This window comes from Astyanax mexicanus, chromosome 3, assembly GCF_023375975.1.
Source record: "Astyanax mexicanus isolate ESR-SI-001 chromosome 3, AstMex3_surface, whole genome shotgun sequence".
Lineage (NCBI taxonomy): Eukaryota > Metazoa > Chordata > Actinopteri > Characiformes > Acestrorhamphidae > Astyanax > Astyanax mexicanus.
The window spans coordinates 47,019,968-47,047,190 of record NC_064410.1 but is presented as its reverse complement, the minus strand read 5'-3'; the positions used below and the strand labels follow the sequence as shown (position 1 = coordinate 47,047,190).

The following is a 27,223-nucleotide window of genomic DNA, read 5'->3' as shown; positions in this document are numbered from 1 at the left end:
CTAGGTTACACTGAGATAGAGAAAGGCCATGTGGTACAGTCTTGTTGGCCCACTTCCTTTCTGCGATAGGCACACACACACATTACGTCTTACTCACAAACTCATGGAAAACACACACATACATACACACACACTCTCTCTTTCCCTCAGCACAAATGTTGTTCAAGCATTTGCTTTCACTCTTCTTTATACAGTGTTTAACAGCCAGCGCAGGAGGGATCAGAAGAGGCGGTAAACGTCAGTAAAACTCTCTAATGCAAAAAAAAGCATTTAAGAAGAGAAATCAGGTCAAGCACCTTATTATTGAGGTTTTTCTTCAGGGCAAGTTGGAAAGACACACAAACCAGGGAACACACACAGCTCAGAATTTCAACACAGTCTGTTGCAAGAGTTTTTCACCCTAGGACATGCTGGACTGGTTCATCACCTAAAAAGACAGCTTTGCTTAAGACACTGGGAAGTGTGACGCAATTTTATTTGTCCTATATTCAAATCCTATACATACATACATACAGTACATACATACATTAGGAATGTTTTTTTTTAGCTATATAGGGGGTTTGATGAAATACAATGCAATTTATTGGACTATATAAAAATACTGTAAGCAAGACAATATATTGTGATTGTTTAAAATTATTTTTCAGACAAAAATACACTACCATTAATAAAATCTGAATAAAAAAAGAAAAGTTTACTAATTGCAATCAGAACACTTGGATATAACAATAAAGGACACATCTGCTCTAAAGGGGTGGGGTTTAAACACAACACTAAATGAACCACTGTCTGACACTAATCTTTGTAAATATTACAAAAAAAATAAAATCAATACTGTATTGCAAATTTCTTACACCCATAACATACACTGCCTGGCAAGAAAAATGTTGCCACCTGGATTTAACTAAGCAAATGATGTGGGGTTGCTGCAGTTGGTCTGCAGGTCTAGGTTCAGCAACAGTATGTGCTGAAAGAATGAGGTCAGCTGACTACCTGAATATACTGAATATAGACCAGGTTATTCCATCTATGGACTTTTTCTTCCCTAATGGCATGGCCATATTCCAAGATGACAATGTCAGGATTCATGGGGATGGAATTGTGAAAGAGTGATTCAGGGAGCATGAGATCATCATTTTCACACATGGATTGTTCGCCACAGAGTCCAGACCTTAACCTCAATAAGAATCTTTAGGGTGAGCTGGAGAAGATCTTGGTAAAAAATGAATGAAACACTGGATTGAAATAAATTGTGACATTGCAGAAGCTTATTAAAACACTGCTACAGTAAATACATGCAGCAATCAAAGCTAAAGGCAATCCAACGAAGGTTTAGAAATTATTAGAGTGTGGTGGCGACTTTTTTTTTGGCGGTGTACATGCATACCTATACACCCAGTGGAAAAAGGAAAGAGTTCAGGTATGTCTGTAAACGCTTTCAGTTATCTATTCATATTTAAAAAGTTTGAATAGTGTGGTTCTACTTATTTAAGGCGACTAGACCTGGAGGATAATCTTGAAGATTCTGCAGCTCATCAGCTCACCACTGGTATCTCCTCCCCCTCAAGTCCACCTGTCTCATCTAATTACTACTGGATAACTCTAAATACAGCACTCTAGAAAGCAGAAGTAAGTAAGTAAACACAAGGGCAGCATTGCACAACTTTCACACATGGTCATGCTGGCCAGCCACATGGTTTGACGTTGTGTGAATCTCGCAGCTGTGCTTTACATTGTGTGAAAACTTCACAATGAATGGACCTATAGAAATGGAACACAATAAATTGAAATGAATCCTAATGCATTACATTTAATGCAATTTTACTTCTCTAGTACAGCGCCAATTTGCAGATACAAGTTTTTGTCTGTTAAGTTTAGGTCTTGGTCATTTAACAGGATGCACACATTTATAAAGAGCATGAAATTACAGGGAAAACAAAACATAAGACATAAAAGCTAGACAGCACCTTCATATCCTAATAATGCACTAAAATATGACTTAAAACTTCACTACCAAGCAGTATTAGAAAATTCAAAACCAGAATACACATGCACAAAAGGATAAAGTGAACCTCTGGCCTTCTCCCAAATACATAAACAAACAGATCATCACTACCATGCACAAAAACATCATCTCTCCACAATGGCAACTATACAGTAGTAGGAGATTTTGTTAGTTATTTAAAACATTTTGTACATTCAGGATGTCATTTTGAGACATTATAACCATTACATTATGTCTAAAGCTGAAAAACAAAAAAAATATATAAGATATAAAGAAAGGTCTTGGCAAGAACAGCCCAGAGACAGCGTGACAGCCACAGAGAGGCACACATTTCTGTACACCCATACACACTACGTCATTGTGCTGTGCCACACACACATACACACACCCCCTTCACCCTGTAACAGCAGTGCACAGCAAGTATGCAGTACCCAGACTGTACTCTGGCACTGTGTAAACAACTCTGACTAGCACAACATTGACAAACACACACCGACAAACCAGACAAAGGGTCAGACACAAGCACATGACACTCATGTAATGTTGTCACACGAAACAGAAACTGACCTGTGCAGCACATGAGCGTGTGCAGGTGTGCATTGAGGCTCTGCTCGTTATAGTAGTCCGGCCACATTTTCTGTCCTTTATTTAGTTCTGCTCCACTGCTCTTTCTTTTTTAATCCAGAATCAGTTTGGAGCACTCTCTTCGGGTTCTCTGCCGTACCATGTTCAGCACAGCTGGCCTGATTAATCCAACTGCCCGCGGGATAAAACGGTCCAGAGAGGAATCAGAGCACACACTAAATCCACAGTCCTGAAGGAAAGCCGGTAAGTGTGAGGCTCGCCTGCCGTCCGTCTGCCGCGGCCATGTCAAAGCTGGGCTCACGGCAGCTCTCTGGCACTCACACGTGTGCAAGTATGTGTGTCAGAGTCACAGCAAGCTCCTCCCCCAGCATTAAAAAGGGTTAGAGTTCCCCTCTGCACTCAGAGCACTCTACAGTTCATCCAGTTCCCTCGGAGCACACAGCCATACACAGAGGTACGGAGAGGCTTGGTGTCGCTCTCTCACTCTTTCACTATCTCTCACGCTTGGTCTTTTCACATGCCACTCAATAGCGAGAGAGGTTGCTTAACCAGTCCTAGTGTTTGAGTCAGTCTCTGGATGAGTCGCAGTGACAGCAGTCGCAGAATTTAAAATGGAAATTTCTCTAAACAGCCCGAAGCTCTTGTTCTAACAAGTCTTCAAGATAAAGGCAAAGGCAAACGGAAATTCTTCAGAACATGGGTTGATGATGTGTCACTGAACAGAAGAGTCATACGGAAGTTAAGGGGAGAACAGCATGGAACAGCTCAGGTCTTACACTGATGATGTCACGGGTCTTCTTCCTCTGTCTTCCAGCTTGCTGTGCCTTGCTGCTCTGGTTTTATGATTCAAATGGCCTGAAGCCCTAAGTCTAACAAGTCTTCAAGCTAAAAGCAGTCAAACAGAGTCAAACAGAAGTCAAACGGAAGTTTCTGAGCACGTTTGTGTGGTGTTGCGTCACCTATCAGAACAGCAATAAGGAAGTTAAGGACAGAACAGCGTGGACCAGTGCAGTCTTTCAATGGTTATATGTCTTCCAGCTCCAGTTCCTTGCTTCTCTAGTGCACTAATTCAAATGTTGCAATGTTCTCGGTCTAGCAAGTCTTCCAAATAGCCAAAGGCAAACAGATGTTCCTCAAAACAGAAGAGTCATAAGGAAGTTAAGAGCAGAACAGGGTGGAATGGATCATCTTTAACTGATGATGTCATGAATCATCTTCTACTCGTCTCTTCGAGCTCGTCGTTGCGTGCGCTGGTGTGCTAATTCCAGGCTGTTGCCACGTTACCGCTGTGGCCAAAGGCAGCAGTCCACCATCCACCATCAGCCAGATCCTTACTTAAGAGAGTGCTGTTGAAAACTAGGCCAAGACGACAACAACAACAACAACAACAACATCCGTCAGCTACAGTTCCTCACTCACTTTCCCAGTGTCCTGCGAGGAGCAGCTGACAGCCGCGAGGTCCTACTGACAGCTACGAATCAGCAAAAGCAAGTGCATTTGTGAGAGACGCAAGAGTGTAGCGATTGAGCCAGTGCTTTCTTCCTGCCTTCGCTGAGCTGAGCGAGGGATGCTGCTTCATTCAATTAGGAAGGAGGGCGAGGAAGGGGAAGCAGAACGAAAGTGAAAGGAAAGCCAACAAGGTGGAGAGGGAGGGAGGCTGAGTGAGATAGGGGAGGTGGGGGAATTCTGGGAACAAGTGGATCCCGCAGAGCTGCCAGAAGAGGCTACGGTGTGAGCTGAATAATGGATAGGGTCGTGGAGAAAGGGGACTGAGGGGTAGGACTGAGGGGGGGGGGGGGGCGAAAAAGAACATCCAGAGGCACAGGAGTTTGGAGGTCACATCCAAATATTTTTCCACAGAGAGCTTCTACTCCGTTAAAGCTCTGATTTATTGTTGTTTCAGTTGATGAAAAAATCAAGTAAAATGCAAACAACTGAGCGAAAAAAAGAGCACAAGTGAATCAGCAAAACAGCAGGAGCCACAGTAGTTGCACAGATGTTCTTGCAGATGCTAGAAATTACATCACATAACCTCTGTACGACACACAGTGAGCCAGCCAATCAGGAAGTCAGAATCCAGTCAGAAGGTCTGTGTCTTAAAAGCGCTGAAGACTTCCATCCAGGTGTCCTCCACTTTGTTGTCCTTGTTAGTCAGTTTTTAGTTAGTCAGCTTCTGAAAACCGTTTTGCCCACTCGAGCGTTACAAGCTCGCACATGCCTGTGTCTTGTCAACACACAGACAAATGCACAGCCTCCCCTTTTTATAGTCACCGTCTCCTTCTTGTCCTGGTCTTCCTGTACCACAAGGGTCCTCCTGTAAAACCTCTTCCATGCAATCTTCTTCTTCTTCAAAGTTCTTTTCGTGAGAGTATCTCGTTCCTCGTTCCCCTGCAGCCCTCTGAACTATAAATATCAGACAGAGCTTACGCTAAGAGCTAATGCCACACAGTACGCTTATCCCTCTCCCTCTCTCACTCTTGTTATCACAGCTAATCTCTCTCTCTCTCCATCTTTCGTTTTCTCTCTCTGTTGCTTTGTACCTCAGTCCAATCGGAGATTCGTCCTTCCTTTCATTCTCTCCCTCTGCCGTTCTGTCCATCCATGTGCCAGAGACACTCGGAGGCTGGCACTGAGCATGCTGTCCCCTTCTTCCTTCTCTGCTGTTCGACGACAAGCAACAGGGCAAGCCAAACCAGCAGGGACTCGAAGGAACTTCCGATCGAGCTGCGATTCTCAAACAGGGAGCAACTGGACTTGCTGAGCTTGGGAACAGGACAGGCCAGGATAGGGAGTGCTCATATTATACGGCAATGCATTAATCCCAGCAATTAGCAGACCTCCCCCCGCAGGGCCAGCTGCCATCATCCGATTAGCTCATATTCAATTTGGGTCCTTGTGACTGCAGACTCATAACCAGCAGCCCCAAAACAAAGTCAACACAGAAACATCTGGACCAGTGCCTCCATCCTATTCATACATGAACATTGTAAACATGCTCAGTAATGTTAGACACAACAGAAGAGACTGAGAGGCTTAAGCTATATGAAATCTGTGATGGCGCAAAATAAGCAAAAACAACATTGAAGAGAAGTCAATAAAAAACAGCTATATGGTTTTCCTAGAAAAGTGGCCTTTACCTAGAGGGCTGTTGAGAGAAAATGGCCTAAAAATATGTGTACACACATCTCCTTGTGGTGAAAACAGGGAAATGCAGGCAGGACAACAAATCTATAATGACTGAGTGGTGAATGTCACCACGCATTGCCAGTTATATCAGGAAGCAATGAACCTGTAACTGTTATCCCACAAACATAAGTATGCTAATGCAAACAAATCCAAACTCAGGTTTCTTACATTTTCTAGAACATGACCAATACAATATCAGAGACTTTTTTCTTTACCTTAAAAACCTTGTTTGGTTTGTGAACTGCTTGACAGCATTTTATTTATTTAACACCACCTTCACTAGCTTTCATTGAATGATTGATTAAGGCAAAGGGCACCACTGAAAATAAAACAACGCTGGGATTAAGTATTTACAGAAGTGGCTGTCGTGACTTTTGACTAATGACAGAATAAGCCAGTGCACTAAACCGTTTAAGTCTCAAAGTCTATTAGGCCAGCAAGGCTGAACCACACTCATTGAAATAAAGGTGTTTTAAATGGTTGTAACAGAGTTTTTTTTTTTTTACTTTACATCAAGCAAAAATTCTTCAAACCTTCCTGTAAACGATGTTACCTTCCTTTTACCCTGTTTAGGTCTGAACCCTACAGGACCACCACAAATGCAATGCAATGACACTGACAAGGTGGATAGTGTGTGGTATGTTGGTACCAATGAGTGGATTAGACACAGCAGTGCTGCTGGAGTTTTTAAATACTATAACCACTCACTTTTCACTTAATTAGACACTCCTACTTGGATGGTTTACCTTGTTGCTACATAGTTTGTGATTTGTCATCTTTTAAACCTTCATCCGTGGTCACAGTATCTGTGGTATCAATTAGAGGTGTGCCAAAAAATCGATTCACATAAGAATCTTGATTCTCATTTACTACGATTCAGAATCGATTTAAAATGTCCCAAAATCGATTCTAAGGTCCAATCCCATTTCTTCCCTTGGCCCTACCCCTCACGGTAAGTTCACACTGCAGCGGCACGAAGCGTTTTTCGCTCCGCCTCCCACTGCCCAAAGCGACCGTGGCCGCTGCAGTTTGAACTTACCGTCAGACCCACACAGAGCGTAGGTGTATGAGAATCACCGGTAAGATGGCAGAACAAGCACTATATTACCTTAGATTAACGTGTAGTTTTAATGTTTTATGGCAGAATGCTTCATAACAAGCATAAAAAAGATCGCTAGTAGTTAGTTTCAGTTTCTGTTAGCTAGCTAACTAGCTAACTTTCCAGTTCCACCTTAAATAACGCTACAGGTGGCAGCGGGCTGCAGCATTTAAGGCGGAACGGAAAAATAACAATAAGCTAATCAGAGCTAATTTCAGCTCCCCATCACAGAGGAATTAAGGAATGGACAATATGAATTAATTTCTCCACCTCCTGCCCCCTTTCTGAAGAAATACAACGGCCTAAAATTAACTAGTTAATCAGCAGCTGCTCCTGAACTTTAGCGCTCCACTGCTATCATCACATCAGCCCAGCAGCGTCACCTACACACCACCACTAGTAGCCTTATAATAAAGCAGTGTTATTTATTATTTATTTATTGTTCATTAACGTCATTGTGATATCCCAGTGATTCCTCTGTCACTGAAGACCCACATTCCTGCACATTTTATTGTTTTTGTAACACATTACCTTCTCCAGGACCAGTGTATATTTTGGAGGCTTTTTTTTCAATAAGTTTTCAATAAATTTTTATAAATCAAATCGTTTTGAATCAAAAATCGATTTTGAATCGAATCGTGGCCCCCAAAATCGGAATCGAATCGAATCGTGAGATAGTAAAAGATTCCCACCCCTAGTATCAATATTTCTAATTGGTGGACGATTACACAGACTACAGTCTTCAATAATAGAACTACAAATTGCTCCTATAAGCTCAGCGGAGCTAAAACAATAGACAATGAGTGTAGAAACAAGAGAGTGGAATTCATGTTATGGCTTTGGTATATTGGTACACTCAATCAAAGAATCAAAGGTGGTTCTTCTATGGCATCACTTACAGAACCATGTGAAGCAACTTTTGATTATGAAGAGAGCTTTGAAGTGATGTACTGTTCCAGTGAATCTTAAACACAAGAAAGAAAAGTTCCTGTAGGCTAAGCTAAAGAGAAATATAGCAAAAAAAATGGCCACAAAGATGGTCCGAATAGATGAACGGTATGATATGTAACTCCCCAAAACCTGAGATGACTAAAAAGATCAGTTATACACACACACACACGAAATGCAGCTGCTGGACTCCACCCAGCCCAGCCCAACGTTCTGCCACATAGACAGCTTCCTGTTACAGCTAATAATAAACCAAGCGTTCCTGTATTTCATGGCCTACGCACACGCATACACAGAGAATCTGTGCATAATTAATGTAGTACAGCATCTCAGAGAACTCCCTAAATCAGGCAGTTATCTAATACAACATCTCCCTTTCTTGCTCTCTAACACACACACACACACACACACACAGCCCAGAGGAGCAGTACCCCAGCTGACTCGTGCACTAATATGAACAGAAGTGTTACATAAAGAGAGCCAGGCAGCTGGATAATGTCACATTTCCCCAAAGCCTCAGCACACAGACACAGATCAGACTGCCACAGCAAAGCCCATACACCCCCCAACTCCCACTGTCTCTTTCTAACACGTTCAGACCCGATCAACTTCCATCAGTCAGACCAGACTGTTCCACCCAAACCTGACGTGTGTCAATTCATATTCATCATCATCATCATCATCATCATCATCAGGACCCTTAGATGACCATCACCCTCAGACAGCTTCACTTCAATGGGAAAAATCCATATTGGCTCTACACTTAAAGCCTGATCGCCTTAAGGCTTGTTTATGATCAACATTTAATACAGATATAAATAAAGCTGGAGCTCTCTGTGTGTATTTGTTCCAATAAGAACAGAACTAAGCAGTGCCACTGGAAAGCATTGGTACAGAGAACAGTGTAGTGGGACTCACAGGGCATCTCACAATCTGATATATCAATACCGTGCCCATGGTAACAATGATTTTACAATACTGTGATTCTACGACACTCAATATATCGCAAGACAATTTTCCATGATACTTCACAGCATCTGTGTTACTGAAGACGAAAAAATATCTGAAATTATGGATTTATTGGTGTCAGTAGATACATTTGGGGATGAATCTAATAGAGTTTAGAGCACCAATGTTTTAATAACAATATAGATGTTTGGTAGCAGGTATCAATAATGTATTGCAAATAAAAACAATGCGCTATATCACAAAATCGTTTTTTTTCTCTCACCCCTAGTTGTAAACAGAAAATAAAAAATTAGTGGTCAAAATATAAAATATACATTATTTGGTTCATTTTTTGTCTGATTAAAATAATGCAGAATGAAAATTAAACAATAAAATATATTGGTCAAATATTATTGGTCAAACTTAAACACAGCCAATGATCTTTTGGCCTATTGTCTGCCAATATTTACATGATTTGAATGTTCTTGTGTTTACCACATTCATTTAAAATACAGAGTAAACTTTAGTTTTAGATTTGCTGTTTATGATGTTTTATTGAACACCATACCAAACACCGACTGTCGTAAAGCAAGCACAGACCTAGCAGTCTGACCCTCCCCATATTTTTCATTCAATTAGCTAATTTTTGCAGCCTGATCTCCTAGTAAAAATATACACATTAAATATAGTAAAAGGTCATTTTAAAATCTGAACTTCGATCAGAGGAAACAAGCCCTTGAAAAAAAGTCTACAAAAGCATCTCCTCTTGCAGTTAATTCACAATAAAGAATCAACTCACAAATGAGAGACAAAAAACCCAACGTGACTGTAAGCAAGAAAAATCTACTAAACTGTGCAAATTAATCAAAATAATTAATCCATGAACCAAACCTTATCCTAACTTTTTACCTACTCCCCACTAGGTAGGATTGAGATTTTGTGCTTGTGGGCTCCCCCTACAGTTGCAGAGTGTAATAAATGTTCCAGGCCGATTAGTTTCTCTTTCTCGTTTTCTGGCTTTCACAGATATATTCGGTCTCTTTCCAGCTTCTGCCAAAGTGTCTGTATGTTAGTTTGTAAAGAATGAACCAGTAGTTCTTGTAGAACTGTTAGAACTAAAGGTTGGAAAGCAGGTCGCAGTTCTCGCGAGCGTTGGTCGCGGCCGCCTCGGAAAACTTACAGAGTCTGGTTTGAGCTCAGAGGAGCCCGTCACAGACACGAGAGCACCGCTATTACTCCTATTGCACCTTAATGGAGCGCTTTAAAAGGTCAAAAATTAAGAAAATCCTACCTAGTGGGGCTTTAATATTTATTATTATTTAAATATTATTTAATAATTATTGCTGAATGTAAAATAACAAACACAAGAAGTGATTCTATATTACGAACAGTCAGCTTTGTCTTTAAGCTGTCTACTCTCAATTCCTCTGTATCTCTTATATATTTACACAAGCACATCATTCTACAAGAGGAAGAGGAGGGGCTTGGAGTGCCAGCAGGGAAACGGGGAACTGTCCCTTTCTCGCAAGATTGAGATAGAGCTAGATAGAGCGACAGCAAGAGAGAGATAGAGAGGGAGAGAGATAAACCAATACATTAAATAGAGATGTATAGTGAAGATATATGTTACCATCAAGGGCAGCAGCAGCTGTCTGTCTGAGCCTGCGCCGGCGATAAAGCCACACCCCGGTCGCTGTCAGAAAGTGGGCAGCAACAAATAGCACAGGGGCCAACACCGATGGGTCTGAAAGATCCATCATCACCTCCAACACAAACACCTACTTGTGACCTCCCCTTGGATTTACTGGTGTTTAAAAGCAGTAAGTTCACCACGTACATCAGTAAGATAACTGATTTGAGATCAGCTGTTTCACACAAAGCACCAAAGCATGTGGATTCTGTAGCCCTGTTGCTTCACTCCACTGGACTGACCATCAGCGCCTCAGTCTTTCAGCAGGTCAATCGAGGTCAGGAGGTCCACTGTGCTCCTAGCAGCATCTCAGCATATCTTCACTCCAAGTTCCTTCAAGTTCCATCAGTGAACACTGCAGTTTTTCCCTTTTTTCTTTTTTTTTTAACAGAAGTTGGTTCTTCTTTACTACCCTTTAACTTCCCTCCGTCTTCTCGCAGTGGAACAAACAAAGCAGAAGAGACCAGGCGCTGGACGTCACTCTGTTAGCTCAGCTAAAACGTTTAGTTTCTCTCCAACTTTATCTGACTTTGAACAAGCAAACGGTGAGACTAATCATCTCTGCTGGGTCTGTTCTCTCTCTACTGCCTCTCTTTCTCCTCTCGCTCACTCTTACTCACTCTCTCTGACACTCTTTCACTGAATTCCTTTCCTCTGAAACAAGCGGCTGGCTTTTAGCTGCTGCGGCTGTTAGTAAACTAAACTCACTAAAACGGGAAGAAAAGATCAGAACAGGATTAAAAAAATTACTCAAAAAACACATCTGTGGTGACATGACAGTTTCTCTTTCCTGTCCCAGAACATGGTCATGTATGGTACTGTGTATGTGTGTCTGTTTATGCTTGTGTACTGCTGTTGCTAAGAGTTAGTGCTGCCGGTAACCACCATATTCCACGTGGTGGACATCCTCAGTGTGTGGTGTGAACAACTGGCTGGCTTTGACTGGCACTCGAGTGGCACATAGCGCTAAAGGGAGTGTGGCATATGCGTGTGCTCATCGTCCCTGCATCTGAGAGCCACATGAGAACAGACGTCAGAGACTCAGCCTGCCATCGGCGGGGGCTCTGGGTGCCCTCAAAACACCGTTTGACAGGAAACAGAGGTGGCAGACGTGCAGGTAGTATTAGGAGGGTGCTGGACTGAACAGAGTGGCTCATTAGCTTGAATTAGCCTGAAAGAAGGTGTTCTGTTCTATGTGGCTCTAGTGCTCCTGGCCAGGGTGTCTGCATGGGAAGACTGAACATGAGAAGGGAACAGTGAGTCAGTGAGTCAGCATACAGTACAGACTGGTGGCCTTGGGGGTCTGACGTTACACTCTTAAAAATGGAGGTGATCTGGAGGTGATCTGGGGGGGATTACACATTACATTCTTAAAATAAAAGGTCATTTAAATTGTTCTTAGGCTGATAGCTTAGACAAAAACATTTATAGAGATTCATAATAACCTATTTGGTTCTGACGTCTTATATTACACTCACTGGTTCTTTTTAGCAAAACCACAGAACTCAGGTCTTCAAATCTTGAGTTTGAATCCAGTTTCTATTCCTAGATTATATTCTTACTTGAGATCAAGGGCACAGTTAATGTAATTAATTGGTCATGTTGTGTCACACCTACCAATGATTAAAAAGTCCAAAACTGGAATCTTGAAGTCCAGACATATAAAACTTATTTTAGTTATTATGATGACTATGTCAATGATAGGTCAATACACTAATCTCCTTAAAAAAACAAAGGTACTTCAAAATAGCTCTCTAAGCTAAACACCAACACAACTGCAGAACAACTTTTGGTTCCATAAAGTACTATAAGGCATTGGGGTCTTATACTTCACTATGAAATATAAAGGTTTCAATGTGTAAGCAGTGCCATAAAAGAACTTCTTTTGGTTCCACAAAGAACCATGATATCATGAGGACAGTATGTTTCAACATTTTTAAACTCAAAATGAAGATACTTTCTTCATAGTTAGTTCCTCAATAAATTAAACAAAATAACCACTTTTGTTTGCATAAACAACCATGTGCCTAGGTGTCAACACCCTCTTAAAAAATAAAGGTATTTCCAAGGGTTCTCTGAACTACTACTTTGGGTTCCATGAAGAACCATGAGAATCAAGGGTCTTACACCAGCTTATAAAAAAATGGAGTTTAATGAGCTTCAAACGATTAGATGAGAGAAGCCATAAAGAACCATGTTTCTAATAAAATGAGAATATGAATAACCTTATTGGTAAATAACCTTTATATATAGAGAAAGTTTTAGGGCCCTGAGTTTTAGGACTAAGGAGCAGCCACTGTTGATTGTGATTAACAAGTAGATGGTGCTCTCTCAACCCTCACTATGCCGAAGGTGATGTTGGCTGATATATTAGAGCCGGGGATCTGGGTTGTCCTCCAAGTGGCTGGTTGCATCAGCAACAGTTTAAAAAGAGCTGGTGGTCAGAACAGAGAAGGCATGTGCTAGTCTTCAAGTCTTCACCCCCCTAGTGTTGGGAAATTACTAGTAATAGAAAGAGTAGTAATGAGTAAGTTGGATAACTGGCATTTGAAATAGCTCTAAAGTTCCTCTGATGTTTATAAATTGAAATATATTAAGATTATCAATGTGAACGACTCTTTACGAAACCTATTTTTTAAAGCGTCTTTTGAGTAACATCCATGTGATAGGAGGGCAAAAAAAGAGAGAGTATGACTATCACAGTAAACCTTATGCTTGGCATGAGCTGACCAGGACTCCCAGTCCATCTGCCTATCAGATAGTATTCAAACATGTAAGAAATGATACACAGTGTTTCTGAGGTTGTTGTGTGACAGGTGGAGCCACAGCAGTCCCATTACTCACTGAGAGATCCCCAGCAAACACAGCAGGCACTAATCAGGGGACTTCCAGTGCCTGCTTACTCACAATCCTCCCTACCTTCTGTCCAATCACTGCTGCCCATATCTACTCACCTACTCAAACTTCTGCCACATCATTTTGTATTTTATAAATTGAGAAAAATAAAACGAGGCATGACAAGAGCAGCTGTGAACAAACCAGGTGTACAAAATAAAAGAGAAATCTGCGGTCTGATGTGTGATGACACTGTGGGATAGCTGTTACTCCCTTTGATTCGCACCTAACCCATCCACTCTCTAGGACTCCTCTATGATTTGCAATGCTCCTGACACTAGGATGGGGAGGGAGAGGCACATGCTTCCTTCAATACATATAAAAAAGTCATCCAATCCCCAGCTCTGGCCTTTATGTAGGGACTAAGGAGAAGGTTCACTTTTAATGGTTCTGCTGTGTAGGTCCTACATGTGTCTGTACACAGCAGAACAGTGTACCACCCCTCCACATCCTGATAAATCTTCCTAACTGGGGTAACATCCCAGATGAGATGTCATTGTTTTTACAAAGCACTGAAATTTGCATCATCTAGCCTGTAACAAGTTAAAACCTTGAGGTATCTAATAGATTAAATGTCCCAGAGACCAAAAACTACACTAATCCATAATTACAAATAACACTTTATCTATAATACACTGTGTGAAATAGTAAGGTAAGTGGAAGGTAAACTAATTGCAACAGTGATAACTTTCATCAGGGGTACTTAAAACATAATATAAACTGGGCATATACGTAATCTGAATGCTGTTTAGACGGTTTAGAAACAAATGACGAGAAGAAGCTTTTGGAAAGGAGATCCAAGAGACAGTAAAATGGAAAATCCTGGCCAGAAGAAGAGTACAAAAGCACTAGTTTGGCAATATTTTAGTTTCCATGCAAACAAATGATAAACATTGTCCAAATATTAGCATGCAGGCGTATCAGGCTACCAAATCCTTGTTTAGTGTTCCCAATATTGTATATTACTGTATTGTTTTGTAAATTATGCACTTCATGCTTCAAAGCTCTTCCAGCCACAGAGCAGAACATTACCTTCCTTTCACTTCTGCTTATTATAGGGGCCCGAGAGACAGGGGCCTTCCCAGCTACTTACTCATCAACATGCATGAAGAAATGAACACAGGAACATGCTTACACATAAACAACAGCAGTATATAAGAAGGATGGCTAAATTTGGGAGTGTGGGGTCATAAGGCCAAAAGATCCACTTTTAACTGTCTCCAACCAGGAAAGAGGAAATACTTATAATGATGCAAATCTGAAAATCCCTGAAACAAATGACTCAATACAGGATGCAGCAGCACATCATGGACAGTAGCAAACTTACAATGAGAAAGAAAGTACGCTTCTGAATACAGACCAATGTGGTATTTGGGAATAGAGGAAAACGAGTATTAAGAGACAGAAAACAGCAAAATCTTTGTTTGCTTCACACTACACAACTTTGTGTAGTCTTGTAATTGGGAATTCTTTAAGTAGTTGTGTTTTGCACACTGCACATCTAATCAGTGATACAGGATCATAAATGTAAAGATCTTTTACCGAGAGAATGGATGAGAAATAGCTTTAGCGAATCGTTGGACTAACTTCCAGTCACAACACTTTTCAGTCTTGTGACAGGTCCAGATATTAAACCTGCTAGATATCTGTTGGAGTAAAATTGTGTAATGTCAACTTGGAATAAAGAGTGTTTATCTAGGATTTCAATGTTTTTTTTTTCTTCAAAACAAGACAAAAAAAAGACTATCCATTCAAATCCACATAGCACCTTCTATACAAAATTTTAAAGCTCCCATACATTTTAACATATATTTTAGGACTGCACAATATAGAATTTCAGCATTGTCGGCACAATGTGTGCATGCACAATAGCAGGATGTGCAATGTTACATAAGGCACAATTATTTAACTTACTCTAATGTTTTATTTCCCATAAAAAAAAACCTACCAGACACAGATTATATCTGCCCATTAAAATTGATTTGCTGTTATTTTTGGATCCACAGAGTGTATTATTTAACATCATGGTATTATAGATGACTAACGTCTAGCAAAATTGGTTGAAAATGGATTTATTTATATTGTAGTAAATAACGCAGTGCAGCAAAATCTCACAATGTCTGTTTTTCCCAATATTGTGCAGCCCTAATGTATTTTCTATCTATTAAAATCTTTTAACCATCTATCTTCCTTGTCTTTGTGTGTATAAGAATGTCCATGTTTACTGCCATCTTTCTTGTTTACTAGCCCTTTGTCTCATTCTCTTGAGTCAGCACTAGTGTTAAATGAACTGAGCTTGCAGGCAAGGTCATGCTGACATTCACAACCACCCATTCCCACACACCCACACCCTTATAAACCCTGCTAGCAGCTCATTCATTTAGCATTATAACACTCACAACATTAATATTCTACCTTCTGTCTGAAAAGGCAGATAGCCTAATAGCCCAAATGTTACATTTACAGAAGCTGTACTATAAGTGTGAAGCAGAGCTTGGTGCTACATCCTCTTCTGCTCAGTGAGAAGGAGCTTGGAGGAAAGCAGCTGACGGAAGAGTGCGTCAGGAGAGGATACAGTGGGACAAACGACAGGAACAAAAACAGAGCGATGAATCAACTGGATCTTTAAAACTGAGGAAACCAGTTCAGATCTGGGTTCCTCCTCCTCGTCGTCTGCACATCAGATGTCACAACTTGTCCTTGAATGTGTCATATTTCCTTGAATCGACCATATCTTTAGATTTGTGCGTGAGGATAGAAAAATAGATAGCTGTTCCAGCTGCTTCATCTGAGGGCAGTGAACAGAGATTACATAAAGCCTTAAGAAACCCCATATAAATGGAGTAAAGGGAATAGGGTTAAATCTGCCAACTCAAAATCAGCTATTTAGTGCTGAATCATCACACAGACATACACATGCATATCCATATACATAGACACAACCCTCACTGTTCTACTGAATTTTACCCTTTACACACAGAACAGGAAATCATTGTATGCTAAATTTCTCAGGCCGCCCAAGTATAGCATAACAGCTGGGGTTAAAACATGATGCCCAATCTGACTCCATTAATAACCATGCATTTTCAAAAATATGCAGGAACAAATTCCCTGCAATACCTCAGCAATCAAACAGGGGGCAGCCTGGCTTCACACTCGGAGCAAACACTGTATGTAAGAGAGTATTACTGTAACACATGGCTCTGCATTCCCATCATTCAGACAAGCACATGCCTCTGAGCTCATCTCATGGGAAATGACATCGGAGCAGGTGAGCGTACCTGCGACACTGCTGACATCACAGTTTCAGGACAACAATGAAACGCTTGCTGCACATCTATTACCCAACAAAAGGCTTCAGGCATGACAGATCATTAAACAAAGATATTGACAAATATATTACACATTCATTCTGTAATCACAAATACTTCACAACGTACAATATTACTGGTAACGTTACATTACACTTGTATCATTAAGCACCAGTTCTCATAACACTTTAATCAGAATTAACAAAAGCAGCATTTATGACAATTAACACTTGTTGTAATAGGCCTGTCTAAATGTTTATAAAAAATACTGCAAATTACTATTGGTAAATCTACAAAACAATCCTTTAATACAATTGGAATAAACCTAAATAAACATTATGAAATATCAGTTTTCAAACACTTTATGGGGCGAATTGGCATCAAAATTGACAAATAATACATGATTTTGCTATTTATGGGTATGGTATATGTTTGAGTAAAATTAACATTTTATTCTATAAACTACGGACAACATTTCTCCCAAATTTTAAATAAAAATATTGTCATTTTGAGCATTTATTTGTTTGGCATGTTCTCCTCCACCAGTCTTACATACTGCTTTTGGATAACTATATGTCACTCCTGGTGCAAAATTTTAAGCAGTTTAGCTTGGTTTGATGGCTTGTGATCATCCATCTTCGTCTTGATTATTTTCCAGAGGTTTTCAATTTGGTAAAATCAAAGAAACTCATAATTTTTATTTGGTCTCTTATTTTTTTTCAGAGTTGTATATATTATTAGTACAAGTGTTATTTAATGTTCTTTCAAATGGTAACACTTTGGTTAAAAAGAGAAATGATTTAAATACAATATGCTGTTGCCCAAATTTCATGTATTTTAATACAAATTATTGTTGAAGATAATCTCTCTCCAAAAGGGCATTAAATAAGAAAATGATTAACAAAACAACATATTTAAATGCAAGTCATTATAGAGCATTTATATTGATTCATTATCATTAAATTATGATTAAAAATGTAAAAAAAGAACTTCGAGATTAAAATGATACAAAAAAAATAAAAAATAATAAGTCACATGATTTTTGCATAACAATGATGATGTGCTTGCTAAATATATACCTAATTAGAGAATTTGCCAGTATACAAAAGTACAAGTAGTACAAACACTTTAGCTACACACTAATATGTTAGTCCCCTCGCTAACACACTGCACTAGCCACATGCTAACACAGTAGTCTCTATTAGCTCTGTATTCATTTGATGTGTCTGGGTGAACAGACAGGCAGCTCAGGGGAGGCTGGAGTAGCTCTGCTGCTGACAGACTGATTGCAAATGAGTGACTGACTGACTGAGTGTGTGTGTGTTTGTTTTTATAAGGTGAATGGACTATGCTGAACCCTTGCATGAACATGCCCACAGGTGCCATTAGGAGATTACAGCACACTGAGCTGCAGATTGACTTCACACAGGGGTTGAGCTGAGGATACCACACATGGAACAAACTGCATCCCAGACACTAGTCAGTCTGAAACACACACACACACACACACACACACCCTCCCATCCACATCAGAAACAGACCACTGCTAAAACAGTGTGTGCTAATTCTGCCAGTAGAGGACCTACATCTCCCTCTGCTCTCAAACTGTCTGACGGCAGGATGTTTACAGGTCAAACAAAGTCACAGAGAACTCTCTACATCAATATACATAAAAAATGTAGATTGTGGGCGCACACACACACACACACACACACACACTCATACATGCAATAGAAAGGGATTTATTTACACTAAATACTGCTTTTGTTCTGCTATTTCACTCCAGGCTCTGGGAACTGTGGTGGAAGGCTGTATATCAAGGGCTGTTAAAGGTCAAAACAGAGGAGCCTCCTAACAATCAGGACACGTCTGAGAACTACAAAAATGTCAATGCAGCTAACAGGGAATGTACCCACAAATGTTACTAAGGTTTTGAAAAGTGTAAATGTTTGAGACAGTTTTCTAGGTATGTTATATTGTTACAAAAAAAGGTGAAAATAATGTTCACATAACTTAAGAAAATCATTCAGGGAATGTTAAGGAAAATAACACTGCAGTGTAACATCTCTGAATGTTGTGAAAACATTAATTTGAATATTTCTGGCACTATCCAATAAAAATGTGGTTAAAAAATAAGGTTAAAGTTAAATTCTTTGAGCGTTCCTGTCACATTAAGAAAACTGGACATTCATGTTTTTTCAATGCAAATGTTCCAGAAACTAAATTGGAATGTTAGAGAAACATTTTAAAGGTTCTCAAAATATTCCAAAAAAACATCAAGTTGTTATTGCAAGTAAATCTGATATGGCACAAAATAACAAGAAAGGTGTACTAGGAACTAAAGACAACTAGACTGCAGTTGAATGTGTAGTTCACACAAATACAGTTTGAGGTGATCCTTTTAGAACTTTCCCCATTACAAAAATGTTTTGGGAACAATGCAACATTCTTGCAACCAAAATGAAATATATTATTGGAACAGTCTGAGAACATATTTGGAATGTCCTCAGAACATTTCAAGACAACTTTCCCAAAACACAAAATGCTGTTGCTAAAAGAGACGGTTGAGGCGATGTTATAAAACATTGTTTCATTTTTGGAATGGAAAGTAAACTGAACAGATTAATATTGAGTGAACATACTAATGCAACCAAAATGGAACATTTGCTTAATGTTTTGAGAACAAAATATTGAGTGTTAGAATATTCCCAGACAATGATAAGAAAAAAAACTGAAAACTGTTATTTTTATGTTGCAAATACAGTTGAGGAAATGCTCTGGAAATCACTCTCATTCCATAAGAAATCATTCTGAGACTGTTTGCCAGCTTTAACTCCCAAAAAAGCAAGGAAATCCCTGTATTCTTGTTTATTGCAGTTGGGCGATGCTGGTACGAAATGAGTCAAACTGGGCAGCTTCCAGATCCAGGAGAAGTGAAAGGCTAAACCCAAACAAACGTCACCTGGTCCATTATCAGAGCTCATTCACAACTGTCAGCACAAGGATAGTCTTAAAGGTCCTCTTGGCATGAGCTGAAGGACGATAATGGTGAGAAAGTTGGCTGTGTGCGGGTGGGTGTGTTGGTGTGTGTATGTTTGTGCAGCCACTGACACCACAGTTGCGTCACAGGCGATGACGGCTTTAGCCTCTGGAACTGGTTCCAAATCTGAGAAGATTTAAACTGGGCAATTTATTGAGGCACTTTACTAGAGCAATAACTCTGCAATGAGGTAAGGGAGGCATTCAATGGGGTGGCAGAGAAGCAGCCACTGTGTACAGCAGCAATCAGAGACAAAGCAAGATTTACCATGGTACCTCCACAGAGGAGGAGGTGCCAGCCTCTCTTTCAGCTTCAGGCCCAGGCTATCCACAGCCTTCCTCAATCACAGGTTAATGACAGAGAGGGAGGGGAACGGGGTCGTGAGAGAGACAAATTTAGGAAGAGGTCAAGGGATGGGAAAGGGCAGAGACAGAAGAAGAGAAAGTGGACAACAACAAGAGGAGGAATGTAAGGAAGGCTACACAAATACACACTACACAAAAGAGTGCTTCCTATAACCACAGTCACCATTTTCCTCCAGCTGTTGTCATCACCCAAGCAACCCGGCAATTAGACCCTGGCTTGGCCTCGGCCACTTGACCTAGACCTCCTCAGAGGCCATCGTTTCCCCTCAAGCCAGTAAAAAGGACCCCAAACCAGTGGGCACAAAGCCTGTATGATAGGCCCCTCCCACAAGCTTCGCAAACAACCTTCTAACAAAGTGAGCTCACCGTAATCACTCAAAATGTCAATACGGTTTATTGCCTTGCTATTGACGACCCGGGTTCAGAGTGCAGACTTTCAATGCAAAATAATAGCAGGAGGTCAGATATGGGAGATGGGGCTCCTCCAGGCAACAGGGTGGACTGATGCCGAAGGTAAGATATGAACGTAGTACGTGAGCTAGAAGAACTCTTTGCTGTTTGGAGACACACAGTGTTACACACGCAATAAAAAGATCAATACTTGCAATACGGAAAATCTAACAAACAGTTCAAGGTTCAGTGAAGTGAAAAAAAGAGACTGATTTAGAGAGGCTTGCATTTCACCCAATACTGAGATGTTCCTTTAATTGCATAAAAGAAAAAACCTTTTAGGTGAAATTTTAAGTGACATTTTTTTAGATGAGCACTGGTGTGAACTGGGTCAAAAAACATAGAGCACACATAGAAATATATCTGAAAGCATGTTTTATCATTTTAAAAGTGCACAGAAATCAGTTGTCTGTTGCAAGTAACGAAGGCGGCCTCCACTGTAGATAAGCTAAGAGCACCAAGCATTAAGACTGCATTAAGAGAACCAAGAAAAAAATGAAAAGAACCAAAAATTAAAAGATTCTATAAACAGACACTAATTAAAATAAATTAAGCCATTAAATTGATTACACTATACACATTAATATTGCTAATTTAGAGGTTTAGTCAAAAACAAAGCCTATTGTAATGTTTAGAAAATATTTTCAAACTTTAAAAATAAAAAATAAAATTGCGCTTCTAAATTTAAGATAAAAGAAGATTTTTAAACTTTTTCTTAAGTCTGAAGTTAAAATGTACAATGACGGATGCTCACAAGGACACATTGTTTCCTGACGCAATCTTTTTTCCTAAGTAGATAATGTGCAAATACGTAAGGTGCTGGCAAAATTTCACTGTTCATTACATCAGTTCTACCCATCAGTCTTTTTTAGTCTTACCATGATGTTCACATGTACACACTTTGTGTTTTGAAAGTAACAGTGTAATAAAGCTTAACATACATACTCACAACCAAATCACAAAACACTGCCACATTTTAGACTGCTGTTAGGTAGCTCTTTATATTTTCTCTCTCCCATCTCTTATATTTCTCAGTCTTTGCATGATGAAATAAAACGAATGACATAAGACGTATTTCATTGTTCAAACACTGCCTTAAATGTTTAACCAAGTATTCAAAATCTGTGCACATTCCTAACGCTCCAACATAACATTAGCACAATACTGCAATAAAGTAACATATGATACATTGCATTGTTACTTATCTGCACTTATATTTCAGAAGTAGCAAGTAAAAAGGTTTCCATTTTCCTCAGTATAAGGGTAACTCCATTAGAACATTTTTAAGACCCTGATTTGATGCAAGTCAGATTAAGCCATTCGGTTTCCCACCAGCACTGTCACTAAATGAACAGGACCAACAATCCAACATGCACAGGTGGTCTCGCAGGTCACAAAAGTTAAGAAGGCACAGTACCCCCCTCTCCTCCCCTCCACTTTATCCACACTAATGTATTAAATGATCAATCGCGGTGCTAACGAGCGGCCCTGACTCAGGCTAGTTAAGGAGCAGTAATCCCTTTTTAATGAGCTGTTCCAGCGTGTGAGCCAAGACTGTCCGAGAAGGACCAGGTCCTGGATGACTTCAGCTCATTTGAAGTGCATTATGGAAGGTGGGCAGGCTAAGTGCAGGAGACGGGAACAAGTGAGAGCTCAAAGTAGACTAGTGGAGATTGTAGAAGGCAGTAGAAGAAGAAGAGCACTCAAAGAGTTTTACTGCCACACACAGTCAGCATCAAAATTAAACCATGCAGCCGTGATGTTTACTCAAAAAAATAAAGATCACACAAGTGTGGGAAGAGGAGATTAAAAAGGGACCTGGTGTAGATGAGAAGAGATGAGAGATGAAAGGAGAGATCATGACTGTCATCGGATACATGTGGAAACACTGTTTGGGTAATTCTAAGGGGTCTTACCACCACCAAACTTGGTAAGGAGCTACCTTATAGGCCCCTTTTACTAAGGGTGGGAATCAGAGCTTCTCACAATACGATATTATGACTTGTTGCCCACGATAACAAAGATATCTATATAGTGGGAGACAATTATCTACAATACTTCACGGCATCTGTGTAATTAAAGAAGATAAAATATTCCTAAATGAGCAAATATCAGAAATTATGCATTTATTGGTGTCAGTTTCACAGAATTTCACAACCAATATTCTTCACTGCAGGTTTACCCAATTCATTTGATCAGCTCCACCATGAGGAGTACTAAAGCAGTAACTTAAGTGAGGCAACCTTGGGGGAGGGGATCTTAAAGAGTTTAGAGTGCCTATGTTTAAATAAAATTATTGATATTTGACACCACATTTAATATCGTAATACTGTCCCAACCCTACAGTTTACACATGGTATTAATATGCTTTCTGGGAGGTTTGATCATAAGTGACCAACACAAAGTACAGATGTGAACAGAATACAATACGACTAATCTGTTCACTCAAACCACATACAAAGGTGGAAACACATGACCACATTATTATTGCAGTGTGAATGCCAAAGCTTCTCAAAAGACGCGTCATGAAGGGAAAAAACACGCATGGTTTTGACTGTGGCTCAACCAATTTCACAATTACTATTTAACCACTGTGGTGGTGTTAAGACCATGGAAGTCCTTAACTGTTCATCAAGTGTTTGGAGACAAAATGAATAGGAGGGGAAAAAAGGCTTTGTAAACGTAATAAATCTAATACAATTATGGGAAAATTCTCTAGCACTCAGCTTCATGTTCATCAAAGTGTCTTCAACTATTGGTAAAAAGTGCACCCTTAGGATTTTCTACCCGAAGGCAGTATAAACACTTGTTAAGTGCTGATATCAGAAGATGATGTGCAGAATTGGCTTTCTTTTTTAAGTAGAACTTGTGTCAATTGTTCATTCAGCCTTTTGTCTTGTAAAGATAAAAGCAAGTTGGGAACACGTAATTGTTTGAAATTGCATGTATGAAAGGGGGCTGTAAACAAGTCTCTACATAAAGCTGCCTTCATGGACTCGTCTGCTCTAAACAAAAAAGGGTTCTATACAGGGCTCTTAGAAAAGGGCTTTATAACATGAGTGGAATTGGTTTGGCGCTGTGTAGAAGACTGCATATGTTGAAGATTTTTAATTGTACATATTGTAGAAATGTAAGTCTCGTAGGTGTAAAAAACGCTTACATTAAACAGAGAATAAGCTTTGTGTTTATTGTCTTTTTTACAGCGCTGCAGTGTCAATAATTGTCACACACTTTAACACTAATTTCAGCAAGCTGATGGGACTGTAGCTGGATTAGCTTTTAGCCTAGCATCTGCTCATCCCTTTAGGTTTGATTCTCTTCAGTCTTAACGGTAAAAAAAAAAAATAAGATGCTGATCCATTCTAATGTTTAACTGCTGTTTTTTGGTCAGCGGAGAAAGTCTAGTTGTTTTAGAGAAATTGGACAATGGAAAGAAGATACGGTAATCGCTAGCTGGCTAGTGTTAAGGCTAGTTTCTGCTTCTGCACTGAACCCTATGTCATTGAAATGAATGGTCCACTGAGCACAGTATATAAATATAAATACTCACAGTGGCACAGGCCAATAGTGCAGGCTGCACTATAGATTTTGCCTTGAATTGACTCCACACAAGTATAAATGAGCCTGTAGCTTTTAGCCTAGCACTGATACCCATTTACTCTCCTGGATTTAGCTTCATCATTTGTTAAGTTTGAGCTTCCCTTCTAAAGACAGTGGCTCAGGACAAGTTACCTTTCTGAGGCTCGGTTTGTAAACTGCAACCCTCTAAACAGCCTGAATTACAGACAGACAAGACTTCAGTCAACATACAATTCTACACATGTTCACACTGGTTCACCCCTTTTAGCACTTCCCCTGATTTCTCTCTCTCTCAACCACACACACACATGCACACACACACACACACACACACCAGAGCTTCTTTGACAGTACTGTTCTGCATGTACTGTAGCGAATCTGAGGCCAGCTTTCAAACTGCGTACACTGGCTTTCCCACGCTGCAGTCTGAGGGGCACTCGGAGCAGGGAGCCTAGAGGCCAGTGCTCCACTGAGGCCAGGAAGCAAACAGGAAGTCAGCAGGCCACTACTCTCACCACTGAGGCAGGAACACATTAAAGTGAACTTGCAAATCAACCCCAAGTTTAAAAAAAAAAAAAAAACATGTCAAGAGAAAGAGGAGGCAGCCATGACTAATCAATCACCTACACTAGGACTAGGACAATTTTAGGGAAAGCTGCACAATTCTTCACACAAAAATCTGATCTGGTATCACTCAAAGAATTTGTATTACTGTACATGTAACTACTGCATGCTCTCTCACCTCCAGAAATGGTAAAAGGTAAATAAGCAACCTATTTAAGCCAACCTAATGTTAACTTAATCTTTAGTTTTAATTGTGTGTAGTTTAATATAGGAAGAACGGAAAATATATATATTTTTTCCAAGTTTCAAGTAAACAAAATTTAATATATATATATATATTAAATATAAACTAACAAAGTAAGAATTTCACTGTACTTGTTCACTGCTTGTTTACTGTGCACACTCTTAAACTTTATTACGAATTTGTATAACACTGTACAAACTAGAAGCACAGAAGTGGCAGCGGCATTTAGAAAATCCCAGCATACTTTCACTTTTCCTTTGATTCTGATTAGGAAATGAATAAAAGGCAGAGATCAACCTCCAGAACAGGTGGTGTTGTTTTGTACAGAGAGATAATAACTTGTAATTAGTGCTGCTCACTGTTCACTAAACCCACAAACAGCAGATACAACCTAGTCAAAGACCTGTTTTTCCCTGTCATAAACCTTCTGTAATTACCATTGATTGATACATAATATGTTTACCTGGTATATCATTAACTACCAACTCAACATTTTCCCATAGCTGCGTGATTCTTTACTTAGGAGAACTTCTGTCCCGAGATCATACAGTATACTCATGTTGGAAATACTTATCACAAAATATATTGCTTAGGAAATGAATGATTAAAAAACAACCAACATCAAAACATAATAAATGAATAAAAATATCAGAATGTGTTTTTTTCCATAAAACTTATAAGAAATACACAATCTATTTACATCAATTATATTATAATTGAATAATATACTAAAACTTAGTGATTCCGTCATTACTGCAGAAGCCTGTGGTTTCTGCATGACTACGTTCAGAGGCAACTCTTGTTTATATTGTAACCATGCAAACAAAGACTGATAAAAGAGACTGACAGCCATTAAGGAAGTGTGACATTTTGTCTTCAAAAGTTAATAATTTATAAATTGAGTGTTTATCCAGTCTTCTTACCATTTACACTGTTATGGGAAATTTTTGTAAATGTATCGCTTTTAGAAGTAGGTAATACAATACAAATATTGTATCATAATACTGTAAGACATTTTCACAAAATATCTTTGATTCGCAAACAAAATGCATCAGTGGTGACAGATTCTAAAAACCTATAGTTAAATAATATCATATACTAAATATTGTATTTTTTATTACAATGTTCTGCATTTCATTCAATTGAACAGGACAAATTACACACCAGTTTTGGAGTTTGGATCTTGGAGTTGGTCAGTGCTTTTTTAGGCACTGATGATACCCTCAATATTTTCATTAAAGTATAGTCTGCAGTTCGCTAACATTTATCACAGTACAATTAAATAGTCATATTGCCCACCTTCTATTTAGTATATTTAATATTTTCATGTATTGAAGCCAATTACAAGATCTCCTTCAGGTCATCTGACGTCTCATTTCACTTCAAATCAGATTAAATGGATCAAATGTAATATGAGCGAAACTGAATTCAGCTGAACCAAGTTACACTGTAATGAAATATGAAAGAAGAAATCTGATGAATTCTTGTGAACTCGAGAGCAGAGAACCACAGGAATAAAAATGTGCATAATGCAAAGTCTCACTAAAACCGTCTGGAACAGACGAAGCGTAATAGCCTTAAAAAGCCAACCCAGACGAAGAAAATGACAGACTGAGACAGAGATCGCTCCAAGATATGGTGAAGGTGATAGCGTGACAAAGATGAAGCTAAAAAAAAAAAATGTGGTTGTGTGAAGAGTCACAGCTGCACTTGACATCTGACATCATCACTGCCCATTTTGAGTCAGCAGGAAGAGACCAGAGTTACACCATAACGATGAGTGAGGTTTGGGGGACCAAGGAAACAGGCACCCACACACATGAAACACTCATACACACGCACATGCACATACACACACACGCACATGCATGCATGCAGCTGAAACAATACATCTTCCCACCGCACTTCACAGACCATAATTACGCTGTAACGGCTCTGTCATTACAGAGAAAGCACATTATCACAACTACAGCCTAGTATCTTTACTCAGACCTAGGAAGGACCACAAACCAGCACTGACAGGAAAAATAAAATACTGGCTAACTAAGATCCTCTCGCTCTGGTAGAGGCCTAAACAAAGAGCACCATGCAAATCAGTCATGCCCCACCCTATTCACACCTACAGAACATTTACATTTCAGCCCTGAGGACATATATCTACCTCTAATATTCATAACAATAACACACAGAGGTTTGGGCAGCCTGGTTATACTAAACTAAGCACAAAAGATAGCAGGTGCTAAGCTAAATGCTAATATTAATATTAACACTGTTTGTGTAGACAGTGCTCAGGTAAAGTGATGTTCTGAGTCCT

The 27,223-nt window shown here is 39.6% G+C and overlaps 1 protein-coding gene across 9 annotated transcripts in view; it reads right to left on the bottom strand.

Moving 5' to 3' along the window:
* The window catches only part of macf1a (microtubule actin crosslinking factor 1a), a 230,937-nt gene that overhangs the window by 130,066 nt on the left and 73,648 nt on the right, over positions 1-27,223 (bottom strand). Inside the window, exon 1 of one of the 9 annotated variants that reach the window (XM_049475391.1) lies at positions 10,402-12,108. The exons of 7 other annotated variants lie outside the window; for them this stretch is intronic. In XM_049475391.1, coding sequence (XP_049331348.1) covers positions 10,402-10,531 — 130 coding nt within the window. In that variant the 5' untranslated portion in view covers positions 10,532-12,108. Of the gene's footprint in view, positions 1-2,572; positions 3,091-10,401; positions 12,109-27,223 lie in introns of those variants that run through there. One more of the 9 variants, XM_049475393.1, reaches the window with a different exon arrangement.